The following is a 24,166-nucleotide window of genomic DNA, read 5'->3' as shown; positions in this document are numbered from 1 at the left end:
TACAATGTCATTATTTCAAGAAGGAAACAGACTAAACTCAGAAGTCGGGAAGTAGCTAAGCTACTGAAGGAGACATTTCTGGATGAGGAAACCATTCCGTATCGATGTCAACATCTTGAGACCATCTCAGTGTGTTATCATCCTGAGACCAACTCAACTGGATGTCATATAAAAATAAAAAGGGCAGCAGGAAAAGGAAAACACAGATGCAAGGGTATTATTTGCGTTTGGCACCTGGTGTATCTTAGATAATCCTAGTTCTCAAGTACGTTGTTCGTAATAACATTAATGTAGGTGTTAAAGAGATTTCACATCTTTGATTTGCTACATTATTTACAAGGCACCAACCCACCCACCCTCTCCCTTTTAAAACATAAATTAAATAATAAAAAACAATAGGGGGGGGAAGGGAACAAAGCATATCAGGACATCCCTATGGGAGCATATTTCAGTATCTATCACAAATTTGGGGACTTTTGGCCTGGAAAGGGGGGGGGGAGAGATCAAAAGTAATCTGGATCCTGCGCACAAGAGAGAAACTGTAAACATTTTATAGCTGCCTTTTAGGATCTGTGTATTGTGCAAAAGTTATTATGATCGGTAAGGAAGTTCATGGCAGACAATGTTTTAAAAATCTTGGTGAGAAGGTGCTGCTTCTATAATGCACAAACACACACAAAAGGGGGGGGGAGAGAAAAGAAAGCAACAAGGAGAGACTTTGTAAGCACAAATTTAACTGCCACAAGTCCTGTGTGACCAACTCAAGGTTTAGTGTGAATAAAAAGCATTTCTGCAGGTAATAGGATGTGCAAAGACTTTGGTAGCCCGCACCAGCCAGCAAGCAGAAGCCTTCAAACACATGAAAACCTTATGGAAAAAGCACCATGGGGAGGTGGGAGGGGGGGCAGGAATCAGCAGATTCCCTCCCCCAGAATTTGCTTAGCGGATTTTCTGGCGTGAAATTCCCTGCAGTAAAAAAAAAGCCTTGGAAGTCCTAACGTCGCAGTTCAGGTCTCCTCCTCTGCCCACGTCACCATCGCGCCATGTCGGTTTAATAATTCCATCCCATGAGATGGCTAACCCTGGCTTTCTCGGTCATTTTCCGTACCCTGCCCGACCTGGAAGTACCAAGGTTCAGGGGATCCTCGGTGTGCACGAAAGTGTCATTGTCCGAATCGTCGTTGTATAAAACCGTCCGCCGGCCTTCGTTCCTGGTTTTAATCCGAGGGGGCCGGCCGAAGCGGCTGCCAAAGGCGTTCTCGTTGAAGCGGCCGCCAAAAAGGTTCTCGAACTCGTCCTCGGCCATGCGGGGGCGCTTGGCCCGCGAGGCTCCTCTCCCACGGCCTCTTCTTCCTCCTCGGCCTCCTCTCCGTCCCTGGCCGCATCCTCTTCCTCCCCGGCTGCCTCGGCCCCCTCGGTTCCACCTTCCCCATCGGCCCCAGCGCCCTCGCCTTCCGGTCCCCCTGCCCTGCCAGTTCCTCCGCCCTCTGGGAAGGCTCCTTCGGAGTTTTCTTCTCGGCTTTGCTTGCAGGGATTTGCTGTAGTCGTGGTCTCCATCGACGTAGTCTTGATCTGTCCTAGAGCTGGATTCGGAATCGGAATCCGAGCCAGCTCTGCTTTCGGAACTGGAGCCCGAGTCTCCGCTCTCGGAGGACAAACCGGCTTTTTCTTTTGGCTCTCTCTTCTCTTGGCTCCCCTCGTCCTCCTCTTCGGAGGCACTGGAAATCTTCCTCTTGACCCCCGTTCGAGATTCTTTCCCGTCCCCGTTCGTCAGAGGCTTTTCGGAAGGCTGATCTAGAGAGACCCAAATCGATGCAGATATTGAATGCTAATACCGAGTTATCCTTAGTAGCCCAATGGTGAGAAGACCCTCGACCCCCCTCCCCAAACTAGGGGAACCGTTCTAAGGATTAAGTTCGCTAACTGGTTAAGTTCGTGTTGTCTGAATGGATCACCCCACAGTGTACAATGGGGAAGAGAAACACGAGCTGCTAATATCTCTGGAAGGCTGCGTTTTCCTACGAAGGCAAAATGGCACCACCATTGCAAACCATCTCAGTTGCTCAAGCATAGATGTAAGATGCCATTTGTGGATTCGCCTTCTTGGAACTGCTTCCGTGCTGATCGAAGGGGGGAAAAAGTCCCTGCTTATTTTGCTCTTCTCCACTCCCAAAGAGAACCAAGTCTCCCTCCCCCCACGCCCCCCACCCCACCCCACCCCCCAATAGGCTACCCCATTATTAAAGCAGAAAGAAACAAAGGAGAGGGAAAAAATGAGTCACTCCTAATTTAGGGCAGGGTTTCTCAAGCTTAACTTACAAGATGCGTGAACTTTTTAATTCCCCAGAATTCCCCGGCCAGCGGTACACAGAACTTTAAAAGCATGTGGCCTAGGGGAACTCTGGGAGTTACAAGTCCACACATCTTAAGGTTGCCAAAGGCGGATTCGTAAGAGGATAATCAACCAAAAGGAAAATCCCTTTCAAGGAGGGGAGGGGGGGCGGAGAAGGAAGGAAGGGACGAGTTTTGACGTCTGCAGTTTCCTACCTTGTTTCACTGGTGTGGATTTATTTCTCACCGGCTTATTTTTTCCTGCTTCGACATCACTTCCACTACGGGCCTGGCTGCTGTTGGAGCCAGACGAGGAGTGCCTTTCCATCTCTTCGGCAGTAGCCGAGCCGGGGGCTTCCTCTGTATCTGAAACTTAAGCAGATGCTCGGCAATGGGGGAAACAGATCAGATAAAAAAGGAAACCTCAGCCTAAATCCTAGAGATAGAAGGGTGTTTCCCCCCCCCCAAGCAAAAGCCATTTGCTGGTGGGGCCACTCTCTGATACTTAAGATCAGCCTGCAACAGATTATTGAATTGCTAACTTTCTTCTAATTGCAGGTAGCCCTTGCTTAATGGAGAGTTGTTTTACAGCCGCTCGTTCTTAATAATGGCCACAGAAGGACAGCTTTAAGGCCCTGGTCACTGTAAATGCGTTGTCTCCCTTCGGTCACGGGACTACATGCCGGGTGGATCGGTTTTATGACCGCTCGAGAGATTTCATGGTCACTATGATTCATGCTTTTTGCTGAGTTTTGGCCAAAAAAAAAAAAGGCCTATTTAAATGAATGGCCCCTGGGGGAGGTTATTATATGGCCACCCTGAAGCCTATTAAGCCCAAATACCTCTCCAATATCAATATCTAGGGCAGGAGTAGGCAACCTTGGCTCGTTGATGACTCGTGGACTTCAACTCCCAGAATTCCTGAGCCAGCACGGCTCAGCTCGGAAACCTCTGCCTTTCCCCTCAGCGTGGCTGGCTTAGGAATTCTGGGAGTTGAAGTCCATGAGTCATCAAAGAGCCAAGGTTGCCTACCCCTGGCCTAGGCTAACGCAGAACATTCTTGGAAAATGAGATATCTACTGACCTGAACTGAATCCAGCTTGCTGGAGTAAAAATTTATGGCACGGCCACTTGAAACGTGTTTTTAATTTATTAAGGTGCTTTGCCCTTCAGAGCCCCCTGGCCAAGGTGGGTGGCTGTACAAATTGACCTGACTGACTGAACGAATACATGAACCAACTAATCCTACTTACCATGAGATGAAACTGAAGAATTAGTCCTAGTTAAAGGCAGTGAGGTATTCAAGTTTGCTTTGGGCTGCATCTTCACTTGTTTTTGTTTTCCTTTTGGGCTGAAGGCATGGAAGAAGGAAAACAAATAATGATAACAACGATAACAAGGATAATAATAAAGTTGGAAGGGACCTTGGAGGTCATCTAGTCCAAATTGAACAAGAGATTTTAGTTAATCGTAGGGAGCTTGTTGCATGTTTTTTTTCTTCCCTAGTTAGACACTATTCTGGCCCTTCCTTTCCTTTTCCCACTTTACAAAGTCTGACCTAAGTCTGATCAGCAGATCTTACTCTCTGCTACGTCTTTCATTGTATCATGCACTGCAGGGTCTTTGAAAATTGCTTTTGACTTCCCTTCTAAAAATCTTCCCATTCATTTTCTTGTGGGCACAAAGGGCTGCAGTGGATTGATGGCCACAATTGAAAAAGCAGGAGGACACCTAGGATAGGATAGGATAGGATAGGATAGGATAGGATAGGATAGGATAAGAGAGAGAATAGAATAGAGAATAGAATAGAGAATAGAATAGAATAGAATAGAATAGAATAGAATAGAATAGAATAGAATAGGGAATGGGAATGGGAGTAGAGTAGAGTAGAGTAGAGTAGAGTAGAGTTGAATAGAATAGAATAGAATAGAATAGAATAGAATAGAATAGAATAGGGAATAGAATAGAGTAGAATAGAATAGAATAGAATAGAATAGAATAGAATAGAATAGAATAGAATAGAATAGAATAGGGAATGGGAATAGAGTAGAATAGAATAGAATAGAATAGAATAGAATAGAATAGAATAGAATATGGAAATAGGAATAGAATAGAATAGAATAGAATAGAATAGAATAGAATAGAATAGAATAGAATAGAATAATGGAACATAGAATGGAATAATGGAATACAGAATAGAACAACAGAATGGAGCAGAACAGAATACGGGTGTCAAACGCGCCGCATCACGTGACATGTTGCAACGTATCGTGACTTTTTCTGCATTGCCAGAGCTGGGGTGGGCGCAGCCTCCGTATAATGCAACCAGCCCACGGGCCGGCAGTTTGACACCTGTGGAATAGAATAATAGAACAGAACAAAACTGAACAGAACAGAAGAAGAATGGAGTGGAGTGGAGTGGAACAAGAATAACAGAACAGAATAGAACAGAATACTTTATTGGCCAAGTGTGATTAGACACACAAGAAATTTGTCTTTAGTGCAGAACCTCTCGGTATAAGCGCAAAACAACAGAGTAATAACAGTCATAATGATGATACCAATAAGAGGTTATAGTAGAGAGATGAGAAGAACAGTAATAACATAAGCACCATTTCACACACAACAAGCCCCTTCGGCTACTACCTTGGCTCTTTGCTGCTAGAGGAAGAACCGCTGCTACTACTTCGGAGCCGCTTTCGGTACCGCAACCGTGGCCTTCGCCTCTTCTGACACTGAACAGCTGACTTGTACTCAGAAATGATGGTTTTGATGTGGTTTTCGAATAAGGCAGAGAGTCGGAGTGTCATGCTATAGATCTGTGGAAGGAAGGGAAGAAATATTTGCATTCAAGAGCGATGTGGACCAGAAAGTTTTCCAACCTTACATTGGTTTGCTTGTTACCCACGTTCCAGCAGAAGCTAATTCCTCAAGCATATCCAAAGTGTTTCATAGATTCGGCCAAAAAACTAGCTGCACAGAGGTGTTTTCAGTGGGGCAAAAAAAAGCTTTAACAAGAAAGGAGTCCTTTAGCTGATATTGGCAATGCGGTTTTTTTTTCCAGATTTATTACAGGTAATCCTCAACTTACGACCAAAATTTCTGTCATAAAGCACGTTGCCACGTGACTGGACCAGAATCTATGACCATTTTTACCATGGTTGTTAAGCTTCCCCAGCCGATCGATATGTCAGAAACTGGCTGGGTTAAGTTGCAAATCACAATCACATGACAGCAGGACACCGTAACAGGTGCATAAATGCAAGATGGTTGACAACCACTTGAATTGTGAACGCATGACAATGGGGGGGGGGCAGTGCGACAGTTGCAAATCCAAATGGTGGTTGTAAATCATTTTTTTCTGAAACCATCGTAACTTTGATCTGTCATTTAATGAACAGTTGTGTAAGTTGAGGATCTGTATAATAGTTTATTGGCAAACATTGCTAAGCACATTGGTTTGTGCTTAAATTGTAAGCCGCCCTGAGTCTTCGGAGAAGGGCGGGATATAAATGGGATTAAAAAAACAAACATGACTTTGCCAACAGGGCATCCCTATCGGAAGCGAAGGTGCTAATGTAAAGAAGAGAATTAAGAGGAGTGGTTAAAAACAACTTTGACTGGAATGAGAGAAAACAGTTAATTTTCAGTTAATTATTTTCAGTTAACTATTTTCAGTTAATTTCTTAATTTTAAAACATGACAGTATTTAAAAGCTGCAGGGGGGGAATATGCATCTTAGGCAGGAGATATATAGAATAGCTACTGATTACATGTTCATATCTTACCCTTGATTTCTTATTGGGAGTGTACGCTTTGGAGTTGTAGAATATCAAGCGGATGTCTTTGTAGAATTCGAGAGGATTCATATAATTACCCGCCTCCAAAGTTTCTTTCACAGTGCTGAAGTCCATGGGAGTGTCCACAATGTCTCGATAATCCTGAGAAGAATATTTTTTGCACCTATGAAAACTTCAAAATCTAATCAAAGTGATCGGAAGGAGACGTTTATTAACCCGGTGTCAATTTATTCACCCCCGTCTGACTGAGGAGAGTTAAGACTGCCCCCAATTTTCCCCCATCCCTGATGTTAAAGGGAAGATATTAACACTCCCTTTCCCTAAGTCTCATGGAACATTCTTACTCCAAAATGTACTTCAAGCCCAAGAATCAACTGGAGTGCGCCAGATGATTTCCCACCCTGGGTTAGTGGCTGGAAATGCTAGAGCTCTGGGTGTGAAGAGCCTCAGAGACAAGACTGCATGGTCTCGGGCGATTTGTTGTTCCTGTCCTCCCAAACTCAGGAAAAGAAAAAAAAAAAGCAAAACTCACAGGGTAGGAAAAGAGATCAACAGGTTGACGAAATGGCTCGGAGTCTTCACGCTCATAGATCAGACTTAGTAATTGCTTGCACTGGTCTTTCCAGGCATCCACGTGTCCCTTTGAGGGTTGCCTTTTCATTTGACGTTTGACCTTGAGATTTTTAAAAAAAAACACAGAACATATAAGCTGAATAATCGTTTAACACAGGCACCAGGTATCCAGAATCACAGTAGTACAAATGAGTTCCCTTTTTAAAACAAAAAACAAAAAAACAAGACTGCGTCTTATATTAATTTTTGCTCCAAAAGATGCATTAGGGCTTATTTTCCGATTAGGGCTTATATTCGGGAAAATACGGTACCAAATGCATCCGTCTGGCTGGTGATCTTAATTGGGGCTTATTTTTGGGGAAACACATTATGTCCATAAAATAGCTAACTTTTAATGGAGTTTTTTTTTACAGGGAAAAAAACAACACCTCTAGTTAGGACATCTCAAGTTGATTTCTATTGCTCATTAAGTTACCTGTACATAATTTTATGTATGTTAGTCAAAATCACGAAACTTTTATTATGGGCTTTAATAATACAAAATGAGAGGATATAGAAGGGCATAAAACTATAATATAAATTGCAAAGAGGGTACCGAAGTATAAAACTATAATATAAAATATGGGTATAACAGGCACACAAGACTCATCATAGGGGATCCATTTCTAATAAAGAATAAGATTAAAATATGGTAAAAATGTATATTTTACAAATACATGCATATACATGTATACATATAAATGCCCACCCACAAACACACACACACATGCATAAACATGAACATTAATACAAGTAGGTCTTATTTAGTGAATATTCAGAGTTACGACTATCATGAAAAAGCAATTTTATAACCAGTTATGACCGCCACGGGTCTATAAAAGAAAGGAAAAGATTAGAACAGTCACAGTTTCACGTAATGACCACTCTGTGTAATGAGTTGCTGGTCCAAACTGTGGTCGCTAAATGAGGACTGAATGTATAGAAAGCAAGTAAAGATAATTATTAGTCAAACAGCCCTCACAGTGCTCAGGACAAAGTGTGTTGCATCCATAGGATGAAGGCTCTTCAATCAATATCTGTTCACAAATTTAACACTCTGTCTCAAGCAAGCAGTTATTACAGTCGCGCACAAAGTTCCCTCTTCTGCATCCCATAATCCTAATCCAATCCAAGATTCCCTTTGCTGCATTACTGACAAGCAATAAAACTGATGTTCCAATCAGTTAAATAGTGGCTGGCAAGCCATGTTCTGACCTTATAGTATTCATCAGGGGAAGAAGGACAGGGAGATTTATTCTAGACAGGAAACAGGAGCATTTTATTTTTATTTTTTTTAACCTGGCTTCTGTCTCCACCTTTTTTTGATACTTAATTCTGAATGCTGCTTCTACTTCTATCAATATTTGGGGAAAATCCTGCAATGGCAGGGGGAACGCGAATGCCTTTGTTCATGAGAACCGGACTTTTGACTTTCTTTAAAGGAAGAGAAAGTAGCTTGGTTTTTCTAACTTAAGAAGCATTACATCACAAAGAGAAATCAAGGGGCACCAGAGGGCCACACAACAATCCCAAGTATTTTTGGAGTAAATAGGCTTGAAAGAGAACTTAGGTTGCTTACTGTTAGTTTTCCAGAGGAGGTTCCTGGACCTTCTGAATCAGCGGATGCTTCTGCCACCTACAGCAAAATGTGATTACTACATGCGAGAGAACAGCTAAAATAAATTAATTCAAAATACACGCACACATGTACACCACACTCCTGAAAATTATGGCCTCGGGCAATATCTTAATATTTGATGAGATGACAAATCAACCATGGGCTTTTTGAGGGGGAAGAGAAAAGCTAGTTCTGCAATTTTCATGGACAGGTTTATCAGAAGGGGTTTGACACTGCCTCCTTCCTAGAACCCTAACTTTTGGGTCCCCCCCCCAAATTCACTTCCGGTCCAAACCAATTCCCCAAAGAACCTTTGCTTTTTACCTGTTCTTCTTCATCTGTGCTACTCAAGTCTTCTGCTTTCACTTTGTTGTAGATCTCCAGAATATCCGTACAACTCTGATCCCTAAAGAGTAGTAAGAGCATTAGGGCATTAGGGCTAAATAAGAAATTTTGAAACAAAATAAATACCCCTCCCCAAAGGACATTATGCTCGCTGATTCCTAGAGCAAAAGATTCCATTAAATGTTCACGGATCACACAGCAGAATTTCTATGGTGGGAGGAAATTTGACGTGTGCCTTTTAAAAAAAATTTGGTCAACAGACATGCACACAGAAGGAGACCAGAGGAGGAAAACATCTGATCCAGGCAAGTTTTCAGAAAAATATTCCCTTCAACCACAAGGAAACTGACTGCTTACCCAATGTAGTGCAGCAAAACATCGGTGACGATTTTGGCTGCTTTGACAATAGGGCTCTCAGGCTCATTAAAAGTCCTTGCGTTATGTTCAATGTACCGTACCTCCCACATTAATGCCGATATTCGCCTGAAAAAGGAAAGAAGACAAGACACTTTTTCTCATTATCTAGCCCCAACCCCCACGGCCTGTGGACAAGTACCGGGCTGCGGCACACCAGCAACCGGGCCGCACAAACAAGCGAAGCCCCATCCACGGGATGCAGGCAGCACACAAAACCAGGCCTCCTCCGGTCCGCAGAAAAACCTCTCCCCACGGAACCGGTCCCTGGTGCCCAAAAGGTTGGGGACCTCTGATCTAGGCAACTGAAAAGGGTTTGGACAAGACACACCATACATGGGCTCTGCATACGGTGTTTTAAGAGCAAGTCCAGTTTTTTGAAAGTTAATAAGAAAAACTATGGGTGCCCTGGGCACCATTCCTTTAAAGAAAGCCCTGAACTTCAGAATGGCATGCAAAAGTTGTTAACCGTTTACTGAAGATACTCACTGTTGTTAGTTAATTAAAATAGTTTTGTTTTAAATCAACTTTGGTGGACTGCAAAACCTACTTATAAATACAGAAGACACCTAGCTTCTCAAGATCACACATCCCAAGTCCAGACTTGAAAAATAAATAAAATAAATAAAAAAGACCTTTGTGTTTGCTAGGAAATTACTTGACCCAATCAGAAGAACTTACAGTTCTCTTAATTAAGAAGTTGCAACAGATTTAATTTAGCATAATATTAAACAATGATAAGAAACTCTTTTTATTGGGTATTGTTGTAGACTGTGATGTTAAAGAAACTAACTTGATGTTGAACATGATAACAGCAGCACGGTTACTGGTGGGACAATATTGGAAGAAGGATAGTTTGCCCACTATAGAAGAATGGGTGTTTAAAGTTTCGAATCTTGCAGAAATGTCTAAGATTTCTGCTTACTTGAAAGATCATTCACAGGAAAGATATATTTCAGTTTGGAGGAGATGGATAAATTATATTCAGAACAAATATGGGACTAAAAAGTTCCATTTAGCTTATGAGTAGATTTTAGTGGGATATTGTTATTGGTACTTTGTTTGTAGTTATGTTAAAGGGGAGTTAAAGCACATCATGAATTTGGTTAATTGTATATTATGCATAATTTTTATTTAGAATATGATTATTGTAACTATAATCCTGTATTTAGCTCTGGGAAGTGGGGGGGGGGAAGTGGGCGGGTTTGGGGTGGGAGGGATTTGGGGATATATTGTAAAATTTTGTTTTTGTAAAACTCTTTAATAAAAAAAAGAAAAAGAAACTCTTTTATACATTACTGAGAGCAAACATTAATCCAACCTGTAAAATCTGTTTTCAAGTCTTCTCCTTATTGTGGTGAGGTCAGTTGGATAAGCAACAACAGTGCAATACAGAGGATAGGCACTAAGGTCAACTGGAACTGCAAAGGGATTGGAAATCTCTGCAGAAAAATAAAATACAGCAAAGGTGAACTAAATAAAACTTTTAAGAAAAATAGTAGAAGCATTACGTGTTTTTAGGGGGGGTGGGGCACCTCTCTGAAAATGAAGTTTGACTTTAGATAAATATTACTCTAAGCCCTAATACCAGGAAATGTTCCCAAGATATTCTCCTAATTCCAATGTTGACAAGAAACAATTAGATTTCTTCTGTTCGTGTTATGATGTTTCAGCCAGCCTCGCAGGCCTAGAAAGTTCATCATTTAGATTATTTAGATGGATTATTACAAGGAATTACGAACAAGGAGAACAGATGCTTCTTTGTTGTTGTTGTTAGTTGTGAAGTCGTGTCCGACCCATCGCGACCCCATGGACAACGTTCCTCCAGGCCTTCCTGACCTCTACCATCTTCTGGAGTCCATTTAAGCTCACGCCTACTGCTTCAGTGACTCCATCCAGCCACCTCATTCTCTGTCGTCCCCTTCTTCTCTTGCCCTCAATCTTTCCCAGCATTAGGCTCTTCTCCCGTGAGTCCTTCCTTCTCATTAAGTGGCCAAAGGATGTAAGTTTTAGCTTCAGGATCTGGCCTTCTCAAGAGCAGTCAGGGTTGATCTCCTCTAGGACTGACCAGTTTGATCGCCTTGCAGTCCAAGGGACTTGCAGGAGTCTTCTCCAGCAGATGCCTCTTTAACGTATTGCAATTGATAATTTTCTTTATCTTCCTCCCTCTTTCTTTTCTTCCTTCCTTCTTTTCTTTCTGTCCTTTTCCCCTCTCTTTTCTTTTTTTTTCTTTTCTCTTTTTCCCAGCAACTCTGGGTAGCTTAACAATTAAGAATTAACAATTCTGCTGATTCTATCCCAACAGGGGCAATGGGACAAATCCAGACCTTATGAATTAAGGTTGCCATACCTAGGGAAAGCAGCTGATCGATGCCTCGGAGAACCCGCACGCATTCTTCATCTCGGGAATGGGAGCCCCATTCTCCTTCCTGGGGCTTGTATAGCAGAGATGCCAGCTCCTCGGTGGTCACGGGGACTCCAGCCCCCACCTCATCTGGATAAGCCGCTGCAGGGGGGGAGGAGGGAGGGGGAAAGAGTGAGTTACCTGGATGCATCAGCTTGCTGCATTATGGTAATGATATATAAAGTGTCTAAAACAACACTATCCATCTTTCACTTAAGGCAACCTCTGCAAACGCGCCACAAAACAAAATCTGGGTAGGGCTGAAATTATGCTCCAGTTTTAGATGCAACTCATGATTATGGTAACAAATTCAAAGGCAAGCGATGTTCTTATAAAACTCATATGACAATACAGGTAATCCTAGACTTAACAAGCACAACTAAGCCCCAAATTTCTGTGGCTAAGCGAGACATTTGTTCAATGAATTTTGCCCCATTTTACAACCTTTCCTGCCACTGTTAAGTGAATCAATGCAGCTGTTACATTAAGGACACGGCTGTCAGCGAGTCTGGCTTCCCCTTTGACTTTGCTTGTCAGAAGGTCACAAAAGGGGACCACATGGCCCCGGGACACTGCAACCGTCATAAAACGTGAACCAGTTGCCAAGCGTCTGAATTCTGATCACAGGACCACGAGGATGCTACAAAGGTCGCAGGTGTGAAAAATAAGTCACTTTTTTCAGTGTTGTGGTAACTTTGAACCGTCACTAAACCTGTAATGCCTCTAACCCCATCAGTCAACATCATCTGCCTATCCCAGGGGTAGGCAACCTTGGCTCTTTCATGATTCGTGGACTTCAACTCCCAGAATTCCGGAGCCAGCATGGCTCAGCTTGGAAACCTCTCCCTTTCCCCTCAGAGTGGCTGGTTCAGGAATTCTGGGAGTTGAAGTCCACGAGTCATAAAGCGGCCTAGGCCTAGGCCAGGGGTAGGCAACCTTGGCTCTTTTATGACTCGTGGACTTCAACTCCCAGGCTGGCTCAGGAATTCTGGGAGCTGAAGTCCACGAGTCATAAAAGAGCCAAGGTTGCCTACCCCTGACCTATCCCAAACCCAAATTTAAATTTATAGGCCATCCGAGTCCACCTTATGTGGTGTGATCCTCATCTGAGAAATACATTACTCGAACTTCCCTCCCTCCTTCCCCAAAGGAAAATACCCCATCATTTTTGTATAAGAAAACCCTCTGTTATGCAATTAAAAAGTTGATACGTTGACTTTCTCCTGTATTCTTCAAATATATCCTGTAGAGCAGTAGTTCCCAACCTTTTCTATACCGTGCCCCTAGAACGTTTCTGATGTATTCGCGCACCCCCCCTTACAAAAGTCTTAAATAACGGCAACAAATTATGCACATACACTATGATTTTGAAAACCCAAATTTTCGCACCCCCTGGAATATCGTCTCGCACCTCTGACTGGGAACCCCTGCTGTAGAGTAATTGTTTGAAAGGGCTTTCATTTTAATTTCACTATGCTGCTGTAAAAACTGTGTGTAAACTGAAGGCAGCCCATGAGGTCAAATTAAATATTGTTATTTTAATTTGCACCCTATTTCTGTATTACTTTAGATTACTTAAAACTAGTCACTGAATGAAAAAAAAAGAATAGAATTCTTTTTTAATGTAAAGGCTTGGCAAACCTAAATCTAATTTGATCTAAAATGCTGCGGTAATATTTTGCCATTGTAAAAAACGTAAACTCTATGAAAATGGAGGTAGAAAACAAGCATTATTTACTTCCTTCTGGAATTGATTCCATGTCCCAGGGGCTCATATTTTCTCTTTCATTGTTGTCCCAGCTATAAAATAACAACAATAACAACCACAATAAAACATCTCAGAAATAGCTTAGTCAAGTTAAGACATGCACGGAGAGACTTTTAGGAAAATTTTCTTGCAAATCTTAGGCAAGATCCAGTCCATATTTCAACACAATCTTTTTCTTTTTCTTATCAGTTTGTCCTCCCTACCTCCACCCCACCAAATTTGTTCCCATTTTGTCTATTCTGCCAATAACATCCTAACCCAGTGTACACAATTTATTTCCAGCGTTCTGCCGGGTGGCAGAAATTAAAACAAAACGTAAAAAAACAGCTTTTCATGGCAATTGAGCGGAAATCTTGTATTCTAAGAAATTGGGATGTCAATGCTGTGACGATGGATGTTCCCGCTCTTGACAACTGAGGGAAATGGCAGCCATTTTTTACTTTGCTTTCTGCGTGCTTTCTCTGTTGCTTAGGAATTAAATGTAGAAAAGGGGATGGGGTGAGTGCTTGAGCTCAGCTAGCCATAATAATAATGCCGATCCGTGGGAACTCAAGGACACAAGCCGATAACGTTTTGGTGGGCTGAGAAACTGGAGAGGGAGCCCGTGCTTCAGGTTAATTGAAAAATGTGATTTAGGACTGCTTCACGGGGGGGGGGGTTCAACTTGTTACTTTGTATCTGGGGGAAGGGAATTTAGTTTTGGGTTCAACTATGTAGTGGCAATACTGTGTATCCTAACAAAATGTTCTTTGAAGAAGAATTCTTGCCTTGAAGTTCTTTTGATGGGTTCATTTATCGGAACCATGACATTGGATACAAATATTTCAAAACCAGCGGATTATCAACACTTTAATTTATGTACAAATTTATGTTTTTTCTGGGAATTTGTGTTTGGTTTTTTTTTGCACTAAAATTCCAACACTTAGATTCATCCTTACTGAACACTATAGCACTGGAAGGAACTGTCTGGATATTCCGCTTGGAATGGCTGTTGACTCTCTACGGTTCCAAACCACCAGGCATCATCAATTATGCTACGAAATCTATCCCCTGCAATAAGAAAATCAGAGAAAACTAAGTAATATCCGCAGAGGCTTGTAAAATAACAGAATACCAAAGATGAAAGGCACCTTGGAAGGTCTTCCTAGTCCAACCCCCACCCCCCATGTCAAGCCCTCCATGTCCTCTATCATTTTGGACAAATGGCTGTCCAGCCTCTACTTAAAAAACTCCAGTGATGGAGCACCTGAAGGCAACCTATATCAGGATCCATGTTTTTTGAATGGTGGCAGAGATTTTGGAATGATTGATTCTAAAAGCGTTGATCTGCTTACCCAAGTGAATGCAGAATATACATCTTGCTGCAGAATAATGTTAAAGCAAGCCTTCTTTTAGGGACCAGGAAAAGCTCAAAGGTTCCACAGTAAACAGGTAAACATACCGATCTGCCAGTTTCTTTCTTTGGCTTCATTGTAAAATTGATGCAACACAAGGAAGTCAATAACATCAGGCATGTCATGATACCTGTGAGACAAAAGCAAAACGACTCAGCCAAGAAGACGGAGGGGGTGATAATAATAATACCGTAATAATAATAATAATAATAATAATAATAATAATAATAATAATAATAATAATAATAATAATAATAATAATAATTAAAAAAAGCCAGTTGGGTGGAATGGTTAAGACAGTGGTCTTCAAACTTGGCCCTTTTATGACTCGTGGACTTCAACTCCCAGAATTCCTCAGCAAGCATGCCTGGCTGAGGGATTCTGGGAGTTGAAATCCACAAGTCATAAAAGGGCCAAGTTTGAAGACCCCTGGGTTAAGACATCAGGTGAGAAACTAGGGGACTGTGAGTTCTAGTTCCACTTTAGGTATGGTCTAAGGTTGCTATGTATGGTTGGTGAGCAGTAAAAAAAAAAAGAAAAAAAAGAAAGAGATCTCCATCACACGTTTTTGGGAAGAACGAAAGGCACACGTAGCATCTCCCAAAATGCATAATTTTATTAAAATACTGTGGCTGAGACAGCCAGTTTGGTGTAGTGGTTCAGACGCCAGGCTAAAAACTGGGAAATCTAGTCTTGCCACAGGTACAGAACCAACTGAGTGACATTTGGCCAGGAAGAATGGAAGAAAACCACAGGGAACAGTCCAGGAAATTGCAGGAGCCAAAAACTGTTTTGAAGGCACCGCCATAAAAAGAATAACAAAAGCAGTCGTCGCTTACGGACTGTCTCATTCAGCAACCGTTCACAGTTACGATGGTGGTAAAAAAAGTAACTTGGACTAATCCTCGCATTTAAGACCTTCACAGGTCCCTAAAGCCAAGGAAGTAAGCGCTTATGGAGAAAGATCACTTAGCAACTGCTTTGCTTGGTGACTTAGTTGCCAGTCCCAATTGTGGTTGTTAAATGATAAAAAAATAAATAAATTGAAATAACTGTGGTGCCCGATGACTCTGGGTGGTTCATAACAATCCAGAGACATTACAAGAGCCAGGCCTGTCTGAACATAACATTTTTGAATTTATTAAAGTATCACTTAGGCCTTCAATTATTGTTCCATATGTGGAATTTTGCATGGATGTCAACATGACAGAATGATTGCGATACTCCTCCACCGGCAACTTTTTGGGGAATCCTTGGCAAAAAAAATAAATAATGACTGGAAATAGAATGGGAGGGGAGGGGAGGGGAGGGGAGGGAAGTCAACGGCTCAAAAGCATCACCAGGAAGATTAACTAGAGCTTTAGTGAGCTACTCACTTTATGGAAAACGATTCCCCTGTCATTTTGCCCGAGACGGGGTCAAGAAAGGCAAGCTTCAAGCAGCACAGCGTAGGCGGTCCAACTTCATACTTAATTCCTACAATCTTCACAAACTCTTGTTCCTGTTTGTCAAAGAGAAGAGTTCAAGAGCTAAGGGCTGCTTCCGGTTTTAAATTTTAAACCACAGCTAGGCAAGGAGCATTTAAAGGGAACCGCGCCTTTGAACGTCTTCTTACTTCAATTCTAGAAATAACGAGAATAAAACGTGGATGCCATCACTGCATCCTTAGAATCAGAGTCAAATCAGGACAAGGTTATACAGAACCACTTTGCTGGTGGCTTAATAAACAAGGGACATCCCCCCACCCCACCAACCCCGGTCACAGCTGTTATAAGCTGAGTTCTTTATTGTGTGAAATAATAAAGAACTCGGCTTGGAAGAATTGCCACATGTCATTCTTGTTTTGGGACCTGATATACACAGTGGCCTATTTTCCTTATAGCACGCTATACCTACTTGGCTCAAACTTATTTATATTTTATATTCATCCATCTATCCGTTAATTCATTGGTTCAGAAGGCAATCAGGTAGAAACGTTCATGTCCTATCAAACTCCTCCATCAAAGACAGGACTGTGAGCTCTTTGTGCCAGATTCAAATCATGGCATCCGCAGACGGGACTGGGGCGGGGGGGGGAGAACCCTTACCTGGAAACTATTACCTAAAAGCTACTTCTGAATAGAACACAGCTGGGTGGGGAATTCTGGGAGTTGACATCCACCCATCTTAAAGTTACCAAGGTTTCTCAGTGCTGGGCTAAACTAACGGTTGGACATTAGTTTATCAAGTGCATTCTGGCCACCATCAATAACCCACCAAAAAAAAAATATTCTCGGCCGCTTACCCTGAGTTCCATTTTATTCCATGGCTGCTTTTGCAGGTTAACACTATAAATTTTTGCTTTCCGAACTGCACGCACGTAAGCTTCGTGCCCCTGCCTGAAATAGATGATCTGGAAGAAAGGAAGGTGAGAAAACAGGGCTGTTTATACAATGGCTTCAGAAAGCAACTTCCGTTAAAATGTTTCAAACACGGCCTCGTAAAAATAAACCCTGGGACGCGGTGGCTCAGTGGGTTAGGACGCTGAGCTTGTCGATCAGAAGGTCGGTAGTTTGGCGGGTCAAATCCCGAGTGCCGCATAACAGAGTGAGCGCCTGTTACGCGTCCCAGCTTCTGCCAACCTAGCAGTTCGAAAGCACGTAAAAATGCAAGTAGAAAAATAGGGACCACACGGTGGGAAGGTAACAGTGTTCCGTGCGCCTTTGGCATCTAGTCATGCCGGCCACATGACCACGGAGACGTCCTCGGGCAAGCGCTGGCTCTTCGGCTTTGAAACAGAGATGAGCAACGGCCCCTAGAGTCGGAAACGACCAGCACGCAAGTGCGGGGGAACCTTTACCCTTAAAAATAAACCCTATTTATTTGTTAATTACTGCTCATCTTTGGAACTCTGGAAAGTATATCAATTTGCATATTACAAGATAGAAAGAAGGGGCCCCGGAGTACATCTGCTAATGAATCCTAACTTCACATGTTTCAGAGTCCATTTGCTTGTTTCATCAAATCATAGGGAAAAGAAAAAAAAGAGAGAAAGAAATGGTTTTTCACGGTGTCCAAACCTAGAGACATAGTCTGTTGCATAAAGTAGATGATAAGTTGTCTTTTGATCAAAAGAACCGACAGCTGCCTGAGCAGATGAGCTGCTTAGGTATCTTGAACACACAAAGGGGCACCGGACTGAGACGGCAGCATAACTGACACTGAATTCTAGTCCTTGGGGACAATTTAGGGTTCCACTTGAGACAACTTCTGCAAATGTGTTTGTAAGCCGAATCAAGAATATCAACAAGCCTGGAGTGTTTTCCAGTTTTACTTGCAATTCATAAAAAGGACAACAAACTCAAAAGGTCGATGTGGCAGAGAATAGAATAGAATAGAATAGAATAGAATAGAAAATATGGAATAGAATAGAATAGAATAGAATAGAATAGAATAGAATAGAATAGAATAAAAAATAGAATAGAATAGAACAGAATAGAGTAGAATAGAGAATAGAATAAAATAGAAAATAGAATAGAACAGAATAGAGAATAGAATAGAATAGAATTAGAATACTGCTATTTCTTCTTTTCTTTAGACTAGCCATTCTTCACGTTTTAGCAAATTCATAACACCAAATGCTATAATTTTATTAAACAAATTTAGATAGCCACCCAACTCACACATAGGTGACTCTGAGCAGCTTACAAAATGTAAAAAATAAAATAAAAATAAAAGCTCAACATGTAAATAAATAACTTCTTCAAAGTTCCACCCTTGCACCCACCAGAAGTACTTAAATATTTTTGGTATAAATACTTTATTCCAAATAGCATAATTCTTACGATACTTTGAATCTACTGTAGTCATTCCCCAAGGTAAATTCTGACATGAATTGGGATTGTCCCAGCATGTCTGAAAAAAGTTTATCCCTTCAAGTTTTATTATGTGTGGCTAAAATTGTGCAAATTTCACTGGGGTCTCATCCATCCATCCATCCATTTTTATTACGGTTGCAGACCAGCACTAGACATAAAAGCATTGAAAAAAACAACAATAATAATACAAAATAATATATTACGGTTAGTGGTGGATTATCAGTGGGCAGTTACAAGTCTGCCTAATTTTCCTTACAGCATAATGAAATTTGGCCACATTCAAAGAAACTGCTTCGCGCTGATCTGATAAAAGAAACTGTACATTAAAAGAGATCAGAATTTCCCGGGTTATTAGGTGAGGTATTATGAAATGAGTCAGTAAGCCCTTTAGAGAAGGTGCGGTGTAGTCGCTGGAAATTAAGTTGAGCCAAACACTGCAATCTGTGAGTACCTCATCTCCCATCTGTGGGACAAAAGGAGAACGCCGTGGGATGGTGTCTAAGATCCAGTGAGGAGCAAACCATTCTTCCGTAGGTTCAGCATCCATTGACAGCAATCCACTGGGTTTCTTAAAAAAAAAACACACCAGAAACATTTCTAGGTTCAAAGACAAGCAGAAGGACCGAATAACTGATGCACAGATCTTAAGGCGATGGGGAAGGACCTTGCCTTAAACGAACACCTTTTGTTTTGTGTGTTGGGGTTTTTTTTGGGGGGGGGGGGAGATTCGCTTACCTTTTTCCGAGTCTGCTTGGATTTCTTGCGCTTCTCTTCCTGCCCTTTTGTCTCTTTGACATGCTCATCTTCAGAGCTGCTGCAGATCTGGCGAGCCGCTTGTCTCGTCTGTCTTTTTGGGGGCTGGAGATTGATCCCAGCGTCGGCGGTCCAGTCAGAGTATTCGCTGGACGAATCGCTGGAATTGTCACGTTAGGAAAGAATGAGAAACAAATGAATGGGATGAAAGGCAATTCCAAGGGCTTCAAAGGGACGTTAAGAGCTTGTCGCCTGCCTAAAAGAAGTCACAGAAAGTTTATTCCTTCCTAGTTTAATAGTGGTTATTTTTTTTCTAGTTTAATTCTAGTTAAATTTTCATTTGCCACTAAATTCTTCTTTCTCTCTCTCTCTCTCTCTGTCTCTCTCTTTCCATTCAACCCTGCCAATTCTCGGAGACTGCCTGGACGAGACCCTGCAATTTTCTTGGCAAGGTTTTCCAAACGTGGTTTGTCATTATTTCCTGCCTGGGTCTGAGAGTAAGTGACTGGCCCAAGGACACCAAGGTGTCTTTTCATTCAAGGCAGGATTAGCCTGGTGCCTTAACCACTAAACCAAATTGTCTAAATTCTAATAATTCATCTTCCACATATTCTTGATGCAATTTCATTCATTCAATCATTCACTCGTTCATTCATTCATTCATTCCAGGGCCTCAGAAGAGCATCGAGAAGCAGTGTGCTTTTTGTATAATTAAAATATTCTCTTTTCTGTGAAGGGTAATAATCAAAAACACCTGGAGCTGCTTTCGCTTTGCCACGCAGCTACGTTGTCATCGCCAGAGCCATCACTGGTTCCCACGGAATCATCTTCCTGAATTGGAGACAAAAAACCACAAACGTTCTTCGTTCCTTTTCCTTTGGGTGAGGTCCTCCTAAGTTAAGCTTAGCAATGGAAATTCTGGTTCCCAACAGCGGTCGTTAAGTCAAGGACTACCTGTATATATTTTTTTATTTTTATTTTTAAATGAAAGGGAAACAGCAAGGCAAAAGGCCATCACACCCTAAAGCAAACCAATGAAACAAGCCTGGGGTGTCTTCCCACCCCAGAAAGGCTGTCATAAACCAATAATTCTAAAACACGATTCTCATACAGCTGCAATTTTTTTATTTTTTATTTTAATTCCATTTATATCCCGCCCTTCTCCGAAGACTCAGGGCGGCTTACAAGCTTAGCAGTAGCCTTCATTCTATGTATATGCCTGCTTATTAGGGCTTTCACACACACACCCCCAGCGGCATTATTACAAAGTCAGCTTAATTGCGCCCCAACAATCTGGGTCCTCATTTTACCTACCTGGGAAGGATGGAAGGCTGAGTCAACCTTGAGCCTGGTGGGACTCGAACCTGCACTAATTGCAGGCAGCTGGTGTTACTTAAGGAGGCATTAGCCCACTGCTCCACCAAGGCTCTTGCCTTGGTTAATTGTTAATTGTTATGGCTAACTGAAACAACTCAAGCTTTCCCCCCTTCTCCATCTGAAAATACCAAATAATAATAATATTTTTTTTAAAAAACCCAACGAAGACAAAAGGTAAAATGGCTACAGCTTCTCAGTTGTCGCAGCGCTGACACACTTACCTCAGAGGAGCTCTCCGAGTCTTCCTGGGTGTGGGAACTTTTCCTTGCACTTTGTGAGGGATGTTCAATGGTGGAACGTGTCTGGTAAGCGTGTTGCCGCCTGCGCTGGTTTCTGCGCAAAGACCGCCCGCTGCCGGGTTGATAATCGCTCTTTTATGATAACCAGGGGGGGGGGAAAAAGGAGATAGAAATTTAAATTTGAAGGGGGAAGCGTTTGCCGCAAGAAATGTTTTAAAGTGAACCAAGTTTTTATGTTCTTGAATGTAGCTATGAATGTAGCATCTCAAATTCTAGGCACACATGCCTGCCTGCCTGGCTGGCCTTTTTTTTTTCTTGTACAAACGTAAACCGCAATTACAAATTTGGAAACAGTCCGGTTCATTTTTATTTTATTTTAATTCAGGTAATTCGGTTATTTGAAAGTTTTAGAATTAGAAAACAGAATCGTGTTCAAATACAATGCTCTTCTCCATCGGCTTCGCTTCTACCAAGAATTCCCCTAGGTCTAAACCTTCCTTTCAATGCATCCTATCATCCATCCGTATACAGAGTGGCTAAATTTCCAACTAGTTGGTGAAGAGGGTCCGTGCCTAGAAAAAAATAAATCCCATTTTTGACAACGTTTCTCACCCTCTGCAAAGTGTAGGATGGCTTTCTCTTCTTTTCAAGAGTATACAGGTGGATTTCCAATTCACCTTTGGCTGCTCGGCATTCTTCCTGAACTCTTGAGGGGAAAAAAGAAGCAATTTGGGTTATTGTCCAAATATTTTCAAAGATCTCCCATTACTTGCTTTTAAACTTTTTTTTTTTAAAAAATTCTTCTGAGGAGGAAAAGCGACTAGCGGTTTTACCTACTCTTTGCAGCTGAGGCATTCTGCTAGGTCCTTAAATTGCTTAGACTTGTGTTTCTCAAGCTTGGCCATTTTTCAGGTATGTGGACTTCAACTCCCAGAATTCCCCAGCCAGCATGATGGGCTAATTTCCCAAGATGCTAAAGAGAACTATAAAGGTAGTCCTGGACTTAGGACCACAAGTGGGACGCAGAACTTCATTAAGTCAGGTGGGGGTCATCACATCACTAGGGTCTTACAACCTTTTTGGGGCACAGTTGTTAAGCGAATCTGGCTTTCCCTCCCCCAGAAGTCCCCTGGGAAGATCGTGCGTGGCGGTCACGTGACCCCGGGATGCTGCAATGCAACCCTTGTAAATACACATGCCGGTTGCCAAGCCCCCCAATTGTCATCACGTGACCAAGGGGACACTGTGATGGTTACATTTGCAAGAATTGCTGGCCATGTTTTTCAGCACCATCACAACAGTCGCTAGAAAGACGGTTGTAAATTGAGGACGGTGTCTCTAATGGGAAACTCCCAAGGGTCATTTTCAGCGACCCCCGACCCGCGTGTCCTTGACAAAGCCTTTTTTTTCTTTTTTTACCTGCTAAGTCCAGCAGGCAGCTCGTTTACTACTACCCTCCTACTCCATGCCATGAGATCTCTCTCTGTGGCCATCTGGCTTCTCGGAGCGTTGTGGTGCATCTGACGGACCCCTTCAATCTGACCGCTCCGTCTGAGCCCGACATTTGTGGGGGAAGCCATATCCAAGCTTGGGCTCCTCAGAACTACCAAAATGAGCAAAACAAAATCAGATCAATAAAAGAGAATATTTGTAGCTCAGGGCTGAAATGAGGGGTTTCTTGGGGCTTTCTAAGCTTGGTGGTTTTCTTGCAGACGTTTCATTACCCAACTAGGTAACATCGTCAGTGCTAGGAGGGAGAGGGGTTTGTGGAAAGGAGGAGGAGGAGGAGGAGGAGGAGGAGGAGGAGGACAACGACTGTGGGGTCCTTGTTGCTCTGACCTTGGTTGTTTTCTTGCAGACATTTCATTACCCAACTAGGTAACATCATCAGTGCTAGAAGGTTTGTGGAAAGGAGGAGGAGGACTGTGGGGCCCTTGGTGCTCTCTGAGCTTGGTTGTTTTCTTGCAAACGTTTCATTACCCAACTAGGTAACATCGTCAGTGCTAGGAGGGAGAGGGGTTTGTGGAAAGGAGGAGGAGGAAGACTGTGGGGTCCTTGTTGCTCTAAGCTTGGTTGTTTTCTTGCAGACATGTCATTACCCAAATAGGTAACATCATCAGTGCTAGTGGTTACTTAGTTTGGGCAATGAAACATCTGCAAGAAAACAGCCACGCTAAGAAAGCACCAAGGGCCTCTCAAAATCGGAACACCCTTGTGTTAAGCAAAAAAAACCACAACAAACTGCCAGCATTTTTGCTTCATCAAAAGGACAGCGGAGACAAGTTGTGATTTTCTAAAAGGTAAAGGTTCCCCTGCACATGCGTGCTAGTCATTTCCGACCCTAGGGGCCGGTGCTCATCTCCGTTTCAAATCCAAAGAGCCAGCGCTTGTCCGAGGACGTCTCCGTGGTCATGTGGCCAGCATGACTAGATGCCAAAGGGGCACAGAACGCTGTTACCTTCCCACCGTAGTGGTCCCTATTTTTCTACTTGCATTTTTACGTGCTTTCGAACTGCTAGGTTGGCAGAAGCTGGGACGAGTAACAGGCGCTCACTCTGTTACATGGCACTCGGGATTCGACCCGCCAAACTGCCGATCTTCTGATTGACAAGCTCAGCATCCTAAACCACTGAGCCACCGCGTCCCTCTTTTTCTACACTCTTGCAGATGAACGAGAGGAGGGGACTCTTACTGTGCACAGACTGCGATCTACTCTGCGGAGGGTTTGGGGGCGGTTCGCCTTCGCCCAGCCTTCTCAGATCTTGCTCCCGCTGCAGCTCTCTAATCATCCCATCAAGGATGCTCTCGTCTTGATCGTTGGTCTGTTGCCCGATCACCTGCTCCACCACTTCACCGTCACCTTTGTGAGATCAAAGAGAGTGTCAGGACTGTTGCATTTTCGGAGGGGCAGGAGCACTGGAAGGGGGAGAGCTTTGGAGATTTCGGGGGGGGGGGGGGAAACAGCTTCCTTAGCATGTCCAGGCTTCAAGCATCAGTCCTGCCCCTAATAGCTCCCCTCACCATCATAGAGAACGTGGCTTGATTTCAGGGTCCTAAAAAAAAAAAGAGAGCCCCATTCTACCCCTTAAACATCCTTGCAACACTAAAAATGTTGGTCCTACTGTGTTTCCCTGGAAGTAAGACCTATGCTGAAAATAAGCCCTAGCTTGATTTTTTTGGTGTGTGTGTGTGTGTTAATATAAGCCCTACCCCCAAAAATAAACCCTAGTTTGGGGACAAGCGCACACCTAAAA

At 42.7% G+C, this 24,166-nt stretch overlaps 1 protein-coding gene across 2 annotated transcripts in view; it reads right to left on the bottom strand.

Annotated features, from left to right (window-relative positions):
* Positions 1–379: 379 nt before the first annotated feature.
* BRWD3 (bromodomain and WD repeat domain containing 3) overlaps positions 380–24,166 on the bottom strand; it is a 47,380-nt gene continuing 23,593 nt past the window's right edge. Inside the window, exons 18-41 of one of the 2 annotated variants that reach the window (XR_014493628.1) lie at positions 23,605–23,772; positions 22,332–22,515; positions 21,525–21,618; positions 20,895–21,044; positions 20,051–20,127; positions 19,279–19,456; positions 18,995–19,111; positions 16,971–17,078; positions 16,063–16,187; positions 14,734–14,816; positions 14,231–14,342; positions 13,263–13,324; positions 11,471–11,626; positions 10,442–10,562; positions 9,064–9,189; positions 8,686–8,767; positions 8,323–8,379; positions 6,664–6,804; positions 6,120–6,272; positions 4,978–5,150; positions 3,585–3,682; positions 2,548–2,703; positions 1,925–2,120; positions 1,558–1,794 (exon numbers count right to left, since the gene is read on the bottom strand). Coding sequence is in view for 1 of the 2 variants with exons in the window: in XM_083372175.1 (XP_083228301.1) it covers positions 1,052–1,794; positions 2,548–2,703; positions 3,585–3,682; positions 4,978–5,150; positions 6,120–6,272; positions 6,664–6,804; positions 8,323–8,379; positions 8,686–8,767; positions 9,064–9,189; positions 10,442–10,562; positions 11,471–11,626; positions 13,263–13,324; positions 14,231–14,342; positions 14,734–14,816; positions 16,063–16,187; positions 16,971–17,078; positions 18,995–19,111; positions 19,279–19,456; positions 20,051–20,127; positions 20,895–21,044; positions 21,525–21,618; positions 22,332–22,515; positions 23,605–23,772 (3,464 nt within the window). In the remaining variant the exon portion in view is untranslated. Of the gene's footprint in view, positions 1,795–1,924; positions 2,121–2,547; positions 2,704–3,584; positions 3,683–4,977; positions 5,151–6,119; positions 6,273–6,663; positions 6,805–8,322; positions 8,380–8,685; positions 8,768–9,063; positions 9,190–10,441; positions 10,563–11,470; positions 11,627–13,262; positions 13,325–14,230; positions 14,343–14,733; positions 14,817–16,062; positions 16,188–16,970; positions 17,079–18,994; positions 19,112–19,278; positions 19,457–20,050; positions 20,128–20,894; positions 21,045–21,524; positions 21,619–22,331; positions 22,516–23,604; positions 23,773–24,166 lie in introns of both variants that reach the window. The other variant, XM_083372175.1, reaches the window with a different exon arrangement.

The sequence above is a fragment of the Vipera ursinii genome, assembly GCF_947247035.1.
Source record: "Vipera ursinii genome assembly, chromosome: 12".
NCBI classification, from domain to species: Eukaryota; Metazoa; Chordata; class Lepidosauria; order Squamata; family Viperidae; genus Vipera; species Vipera ursinii.
The sequence above is the reverse complement of the archived record's forward strand: the minus strand, read 5'-3'. Positions and strand labels throughout refer to the sequence as shown.